This window comes from Plecotus auritus, assembly GCF_963455305.1.
Source record: "Plecotus auritus genome assembly, chromosome: 5".
In the NCBI taxonomy this organism is placed as follows: domain Eukaryota; kingdom Metazoa; phylum Chordata; class Mammalia; order Chiroptera; family Vespertilionidae; genus Plecotus; species Plecotus auritus.
The window spans coordinates 106,536,681-106,545,521 of NC_137776.1; the positions used below are offsets into that span (position 1 = coordinate 106,536,681).

At 44.5% G+C, this 8,841-nt stretch overlaps 1 protein-coding gene across 12 annotated transcripts in view; it reads right to left on the bottom strand.

Annotated features, from left to right (window-relative positions):
* Positions 1-8,608, bottom strand: part of SECISBP2 (SECIS binding protein 2) — a 37,424-nt gene extending 28,816 nt beyond the window's left edge. For 9 of the 12 annotated variants that reach the window (XM_080670532.1, XM_080670525.1, XM_080670529.1 and 6 more), the window contains exons 1-4: positions 8,453-8,608; positions 7,175-7,320; positions 1,811-2,057; positions 881-1,004 (exon numbers count right to left, since the gene is read on the bottom strand). In XM_080670532.1, the coding sequence (XP_080526658.1) occupies positions 881-1,004; positions 1,811-2,057; positions 7,175-7,320; positions 8,453-8,488 (553 nt within the window). In that variant the 5' untranslated portion in view covers positions 8,489-8,608. The remainder of the gene's footprint in view (positions 1-880; positions 1,005-1,810; positions 2,058-7,174; positions 7,321-8,452) is intronic. The other 3 variants (XM_080670531.1, XM_080670534.1, XM_080670533.1) reach the window with 3 other exon arrangements.
* Positions 8,609-8,841: the final 233 nt, after the last annotated feature.

Consider the following 8,841-nt stretch of genomic DNA (forward strand, 5'->3'; position numbering starts at 1 on the left):
CCGGCCCACGGGCCGTAGTTTGCCCAAGGCTGTTATAACCTCTGTCCTTTCTCCTTCAAATGCAAATAAATGACAATGTAAGTTGCAATGCCATAACATCTCTGTGTTTAATTATAAGGCCAGACTCATATAATTAACTGCTCAACTTTCCTTTCACTTTTCCATGTAGCAGAGAGTTTATAAGTAAAATCAATGCAAAGAGAAAAATGTATATACCAAGTAACGTAAGTGGTACCTGTGCATAAACGACAGACCTTTCCCAGTGAGTACACCATTAGGAAGGTTTAAGTCCTTATATAAACAGGGGATGGCTGTAATCAAACTACATTTGGAATTAAATTTTAGGGGGAAAAACACCATGACGAATCACTAACTTTTTCGGCCACAGACCAGAATGGTAGTTTTCAAGACAGAACAGACAAAACTTCTGGCATGAATAAAATCAGTACCCTGAGTAAACACACTGCCTGGGGATGGGAGTAAGACAGAATCGCAGTCCTAGATCAACTGTCCCATCTACTGAGAAATCTTCCCACAGAACACCAGAGAAGCTGTGTTAGAAATGAATGGGGCCAAGCATAGTACAAGGGATATGGTTGTGATCTGCTTTTAAGGACGTGGTTTGAGGTGTGTGGTCGTTACCTACTTGTTATGTAACCTTAGACAAGTTCTTATGTAAAATAAGGAAATAACACGTTAAGGGCACATCAGAGCCCACAAGCAACAGGTCCCCATCCCAGGAGGAAAGGCCTCCAGGATCTCACAGGAAGTCTGATGGCCCCAGCTTTTCACAATAAGCCCAAAGAACAGCAACAGCAATGCCCCTGGGGTAGGTAGAGTGGGTTGACCTAACACAAAACACAGAGTTCATTACTTTTACCTGATTTCAAATTAGAGTCAGCACGAAAGGACAAACAATGTGAGCCTTTCACTGACTTTACATCAGATGATACAGTTCTATCAGCCTTTTTACCGGCAAACTTTTGCTCATCATATGTTTTTTTCTGCAGGAAACATAAAAAAGTAACATGAATTAGAAAAACTACAGTTGGCCCTTGAATGACCACCCTCCCAACAATAGATAATCTGTGCATAACTTCTGACCCTCCAAACTTAATAGTCTACTGTTGACCAGAAGCTTTACTGATAATATAAACAGTCAATTAACACATATGTTGTATTTCACATGTACTATATCCTATATTTCTACAATAAAGTGCGCTGGAGGAAAAAATATGTTAAGAAAATAATAGGGTTTGCCTGCATGTTTTTAAAAAGGGTCACAAATCTCCTAAAAATTTTCTAATACATTTATTGAAAAAAATCCACATATAAGTGGATCCAGTGGTGCATTTCAATCTTGTGTTGTTCAAGGATTTACTGTACCACTATAAAACAGGTTTAGCCCAGGCAGCGTGGCTCAGTGGTTGAGCGTCAACCTATGAACCAGGAGGTCACGGTTTCATTCCCGGTCAGGGCACATGCCCAGATTGCAGACTCGATCCCTAGTGTGGGGCGTGCAGGAGACAGCCAGTCAATGATTCTTTCTCATCACTGCTGTTTCTATCTCTCTCTCCCTCTCCCTTCCTCTCTGAAATCAATAAAAATATATTTAAAAAATAAAAACTAAAACAGGTTTAACATTGCAAATATATGTAAGTATTCACAACTCAACCATTTTTAAAAAGGTTAGATCAAATAAGTTCTTAAATACCACAAAAAAAGATAAGCAATGCTTAAGTTAATGCAAGAATTGACCAATTCTTTTCATTTTAAATGCTAAAGTGACCAAAACCACACACTTACTCACCTTAAACAGAGCTTTCTTGTCTTGTGGGAGAGGGCACACGGGCTCACACCGTGGCTTCTTCTGGAAACCTTGGTAACGACTGGGTTGGCTGAAATCATACTGAGAGCCAGGCATGGGGCAAATATTATGTGCAGACTCCAGGGTGTAAGGAGAAGGGGTGTATGGATGAAGAGCCATCTCGGAAGGTAAATACTGATGTGGAAATGTTGAAGCTCTAAAGGCCATATCTTCAGGATAGAGTGTCTGCCTAAATAAAAAGGATAAATTTTAGTTACAGATTTCATACCACAAAACAGGGAGTTTAATATTTTATAATAAAATTGTTTTAACTTTTCTTACTTTTGAGGCCATTCACTGTACATTGACATGACTCTAATTAAAAGCTAAATGAAACCTCTGAGCCTTTCTTTCTTATCCTGCAAAGACAGATGCTGACCTAGTTTTATTTTTTCACTACTGAGCTAGAATATCCTCGACAGGAGCCTAAAGATGCCCAGTAGCTTTTCATTCTCAAGATGTCAAATATTTGGGAAAGACTCTGTGACCCTGGCCAAAATGGCCATCCAGACCATCCTCTCTACAGAGGCTCCCACTGACCAAATCTAACCTCCATCTCGACGACCTGCAGACATTCTGCTGCAGCACTTTGCAGCTCCAAGCCCACCACCTGCTCCCGACCTGCAGAGCCAGAGCTGCAAAAGGGACGCTGAGTGCACAGTGGCCTGGGAATTACAGACCCTGCTGACCAGATGGACACCATCTGTGAACACTGCCATGGCTCCAATTTGCTTGAGGTGCTAAACTAAACCAAAATACAATGAAATAGTGATTTTTTTTTTTTTTAACAAATACGGCCAGAGGATTCAACCATTTTGAAGAAAGCTGATACACTGACAAAATGCTAAAGAGCTGAGTTAAAACAGAAATCATAACCTTTCCATTCCCACAGATAAGCACTAGATGTTTCTGTGGATTTCTACAGCTGAAAGATTTCTTGTAGCAAATCAATGAAATCCCAAAGTGTGCTGGTTCAATGAAAGGCGGGAGAACCCAAAGCTAGTAATGGGACACTCTACATGATCTTCCAACTGTGTGAAGGTCAGAATATGCGGGCCCAGGTACCAGCACCCTTATTAAAAGTCCTCGTTCTACTCTGCTGCGGGTTCAGAACCTGCATGGAAGCAGAAAGGGAGCCAGTCTACATGGGACCTGGAAGACACCCGTGAGGATGGGCACTGCTCTTGTTCCATGCAGTACTTAATCACAGGCTGCCTTGCATCACTGCCTATCCTCCTTCCTATATAATAAAAAGATAATATGCTAATTAGACCAAACAGCAGAACGACCGTCTAGACAACCTTCCGTTTGGCGAAGCTGGCACTGCGAGGGCTGAGCCCCTTGCACGAATTTCGTGCATTGGGCCTCTAGTTAATTCATATTTTAAGGTTAGATCTTGTAAAATATTTTACTCATTGCCAATTTATTCTAGTAATGAAGCATTCCTAATTAAAAACCAAACAAAACTGGCCTTTGTCTGCCCCCAGACCACTGCTGCCCCTTGAAGAGGGGACTGAAAGCTGTGTCCCATTCCTCAGACACTACCCCTAGATGTGACTCCCATTTTATTTTGTTTGATGCTCAGAAAATCTAATGGGGGTCAGACGAAGGTGAGAGATATCTGTTCTTCACAAGATGGGCAAAGAAGTTGAGTTGATAGGGAAAAAGTAACAAAGACTATCCCAAGCCCAAAATCTGGATAAATGAACAGATCAATGAAATTTAGATCAAGAAGAAAAGGGGGTTAGATCCAATGGTGGGTTTAAGAAAGATAGAAACATCGACTTATTGTTCCATTTCTTTATGCATTCATTGGTTGATTCTAGTATGTGCCTGGACCGGGGATCAAACCTGCAACTTTGGCTTATCAGAACAATGGTCTACTTGGCCAGAACCCCAGGGCTGGTTTTGAAGGCTGTTGTCATCCAGAAAGTTTTCACCTTCGAGTTAGTAGACCTTGGTTTGTGTCCCGGCTCTATCACAACCTAGTTTTCCACTTTGAACATCTCATCACTGGTCCTTCTTCCTCTGGAAAGATGGTATTTTTCTTTCCATCCAAGGTAAATACAGTTATTTGCAGAGAACAATACCAAACACAAAATCTCACAGAGACAACTCACAGCATCTGTTGGGATTTCAAATGGCTTCCTGTAAAATCCCAGTCGCCACAAACTGCCCAGATGAGCCTTAACCATAATGACACTCTCTCCTGTACGCCCACCTTCTCATTCTGCACCCCTTGGATATCAGCAGCCCTTGTGTTTGTGCAATACCTGCCAATCCTCAGCTCCACTTCTCTTTGCCCCATCCCTACCAATGATCCTGAGTCTCCAGGACTTACTTCCTGCCATGCTGCCACCGCTTCTGCATGACATGGGCTAGGTCTGACCCTCCCATCACATCACTAGAAAAGCTCCTCTGGCCTGGCCTTGCAAATCCTGCCCTCTTCTTGCTCTCACCCACCTCCCAAAGGCTCCTCTATGGCATTGCTTCCTCTGCACTCTGCCTAGCCCAGTGGTCGGCAAACTGCGGCTCGCGAACCGCGGTTTGCCGCTCTGTTGACTAATGAGTTTGCCGACCACTGACCTAGACTCTCGATTCCAAGTACAGGCTGTTACTGTTCCTTGTGATTAAGCCCCTATCCCAGTGGTCGGCAAACTTATTAGTCAACAGAGCGGCAAACCACAGCTCGTGAGCCGCATGTGGCTCGCGAGCCGCAGTTTGCCGACCACTGACCTAGCCTGTCAGACTCATTGAGTCCAAACCTCTCATCATTCTGCTCAGGATTTGCATCATTTCCACTTAATAGTTCACTTTCCCCCCATCTGGCACATATAAACCCAAAACTTAACATCTGGTTCCCGAACTGGCCCCACTTCCAACTTGTGTTCTCATGAATGATCCCATGAGTCTTTTCTAGGTATTCAATTGGAAACGGCTACACACCTTCCCATCAACACCCTATGGACAACCATAGAACTCTTTCTTCTTACAGCAGGTCTCCATGTATTTTCTTCTGTTTCTAGTGCCTGGAACCCAGTCAAAGTTTTCAAGCCCCTCCCCTTTAAAGTCAAACCAGAATCCAGGAGTGAACCCAAAAGCTCCCTATTTTGTACTCACCAAACCTAAACTTTCAGCTGTACTATGTAGGCTTTTATTTATTTTAAAATGTTTTATTCATTTTTTTTAAAGGGAGAGCGAGAGAGAGAGAAACATCAATTGGATGCCTCCTGCATGCACCCCAAATAGGAATCAAGCCTGCAACCTGGGCATGTGCCCTGACCAGGAATCGAACTGACATCCTTTTGGTGCACAGGACAATGCTCCACCAACTGAGCCACACTGGCCAAGGCACTAATTGCCTAATAGTGACCCCTTAACAAAAGGAACTCACTCCTCTACTGTCTTCCCAACACATCTTTTACCTGGTCCCTTCAGTCAGGCCAGCACCTGTCAGGGATCCAGCCACTCCTCCAGCCACCAAACTGATCTGCGCCATACTGTCAGCACTGCTAGCTCTCAAAGCTGGCAGGTTTTAACTTAAAAGCATCCATTTGTGCATTGTGACATTGCACAGCATATTGCAAGATGCTGGAAATGCTCAAAAACATCTTGCCAACAGCAATAGCAGCCTTGGGGAATACAACTGAACGCAGGTTAAAAGAACTGAGTGCTGATTCTGATTCTGGTGTTACCTGAGTAACTTTGGACAAGCAATTCTAGCCTCAGTCTCTCGTGTGTAAAAATAACACTACACCTCCCTGTCAACCTCATGGATGTGACAAGCATGAAAAAAAAAACACATACAATACTAAAACAAAATACAACAGAGAACTTATTTTGTCTGCATAGCCTCTATTTGTTCATTACACCATAAATACTTAGTACTTTCCAAATGGGCATTTCTATGTATCAGAATACTTCTACTGATATTTGTCTAGTCTATAATATAAATTTAGAGAAGTTTAGTACATTTTCTTTCATCTCTACCAGTTCAAGTCTATAAAAAAATTTGACAAAAAGAGTATAGTTCATGAGGTAGTCATTCTTCTTTAGCATCTAGCATTTTCCATATAATAGCCTTTCAATAATTAACTCCAACTGAATAAACGAAGTCCCTTTGAGTGCACTGTTAGACACGGGAGGTAGACAAAGTCTGTAAAAGGTTACGCCCCTCCTTTAAAGGGACATACAGAATTAGATTGTAATAGTGGAACTAATAGGAATGTCTGTTATGGAAAAGGCTACTCCTTTTTTTCATGGCAACAATATAACTCCATTTAAACAAAATCTGACTAGAGCAATGCACTTCTTAACCTACAATAGAATTGACTAGATAATCCCTTCTCAAGTACTTAAAGTCTCCCATTTCACCCCCACTTTAAAGTCTCTTCTTTCTAACCGTGCCCCTTTGACTTCATGACTCCGTTGTCCCTAACAGTTTTTTTGCAAGTCAGGAATATTATCAGCCAATCTTTTCCTTGGTTATAAACAATTAAAAAAACAAAATCAAAGCTTAAAAGGATAAGGGGTTAAGAAACATAATTTTTAAATTAAGTACTGTGCAACTTTGAGCCTCTGATTGGTCATGTTCAAGTTATTGTCAGGACAGGACGTTGCTTTAGATGTTTTCCACCTTTAGTTTGAGTTACTAAAATCCCACCCAGCAGATGGCTTAGAGGCCTCGTCACTCAGATGCATTTTGTATTTTATTATGTGAAACACCCAAGGTAGGGAACAACTCAAAAGAGACCCATGCCAACATCCCTTTTACAAACAGTGCAATTACAGTGGAAAACGTGGGCATTCCTACCAAAGACCTTCATCACATATAGGTAGGTCTTCAACTTTTGTCAAAAAAAAACAAACAACTTTCGCCGGGCAGGTGTGGCTCAGTGGTTGAGCATCGACCTGTTCAAGATTCCTGGTCAGAGCACATGCCCTGGTTTCAGGCTAGATTCCCAGTAGGGCGTGTGCAGGAGGCAGCTGATCAATGATTCTCTCTACTCATTGATGTTTCTATCTCTCTCTCCCTCTCCATTCCTCTCTGAAATCAATAAAAATGCATTTAAAAATTTTACCCAAAATACCTGAGTGAGTAAAGAGAAAGAAAAGGAGAGCCAAAACTTCACAGCTTCTGCTGCAGGACACACTTAAGTTGTGCTACCAGCTCAGGCCCTTCTTGGTGAAGGAGCATCTTCTCTGAGAACTTCAACATGTTAGCTACAGCATATTTTAAAGCTATTCACCATTAAAGCCAAGAAACAAAGTCCTCAGGTAAGGGAGGGTGTTTATAAGAATACATACTCAGGCACTGGTAGTTCCTGAACACAAGGATAGTACGTGGCTGCACAGCTAGGGAACATGGGTGTTTCTGAAGACTCTAACCATGCCACACTGAGCCCAGCAAATTTGGGAACAAATGGTTTGACATCTGCTGACAACTTGATGCCCTGAGGGAAAAAAAGGAGGTTATAACTACATATGAGATCAACCAAATGTAAACAAACAAAAAACCCAGAGTGGCTCCTTTCTAGCAGCTCCTGGAAATAAATGCTAATCTCAGAGCTGTTCAAATAACTGTCTTATACGAAAGATAAGCATTTGCCAACCAATGCTTTTTTTTTTTTTTAGAGAATACTTATTGTTTAAATCCTCACCCAAGGATATGTTTATTGATTTTAGAGGGGAAAGAAGGCAGGGAAGATGAGAGGGAAAGAAACATCCATGTAAAAGAGAACATGGATGAGCTGCACCACCCACTTCTCCCCCACCACAGGGGACCAAACCTGCAACTCTTCGGTGTACTGGGTGATACTCCCAGCCAGGGCCCCATTGCTTTTAACTGGAAAAATGAGTCTACCAAATATTAAAAGTGAAAAATAAGGACACCAACTAAAGTGGAAGTAAAAGTCAACCCCGATTATATAGGACACCAACGGATGTTTCCTTAGCTTTAAACTCGGAACAGGGGCATTGTACCTCTTTCAGCTGTAGCTAGGGATAAGCCAGGTCGTAGCACTGTAGGTAACCATACCCACGGAATTCTTACCTGTAGCACCCAAAACACATTGCGGGTTTATTTCCATTGAATTTCTCAAAGAAGTTACACAAACCATTTGTACTGTTTTGTTGAAAAGCAAAAGGAATTTTGCTAGAAAATCGATCACCAGTGGAACATGAAAGTAAGACATGAGATTTGGGTTCTTAGACACGTATTAAGAGATTCACTTTCACTGACAGTTCTTAAGCATGGTGTGCAATCTGTCTGAAAGCCAATCTATGCCGGGCTCCAGCGAGTGGCCACGCTGCGACCTCGAGCGGAGACTCCGCTTCAAACGCGCGCTTGAGCGAGAACTTTCACAAGCCCCTCCCGGCCACGAGCGGACGCCGGAGCCGGCGCCGGCGCGGTCCTCCCTCCGCGGCCTCGCCCGGGGAACTTGGCGGACTCCCCTTGACGGCGTCCCTCCGCACCCTGGTCAGCCGCGGGCGGCGTGGGCGCCGAGGCGGGGGAGCTGGCCGCCCGCCCGCCCCTGCGTTCCGCGGCCCCCACATCTCCGGGCTGCCCGGGGCCGCCGTCCTCACCTCGCCCGCGGACTCCCGCGGCCCCTCCGACGCCATGGCCCGCGGCTCGGAGGCGGCCCGGCCCCGGAGGCCAGCAGCCGCCCCGTCGGCTGGCCAGACTAGCGCTAAGCGCTCGCCCACCCTTCTCTCCACCTTCCGGGCGGACGCCAGGAAGTGCGTCACAGAAACGCGCCCAGGCCAGCCCTGCTTCCGGCGGGAAGTGCACCCGGCGGCGGCCGGGCGGCTCTAGCTCTTGGGCGGAGGTGACTGGCACCGCGGATACCGTTCTGCAAAGGCAGTGGGAAGCGCGCGGGATGCGCTTGGGCAAGACCAGCGAGGAGTCCACACGGGGTGGGAGGCACCTGGAGCGGGGCGGGAGTGTGCGAGGTTGGGGACTCGGGTGAAGTGCA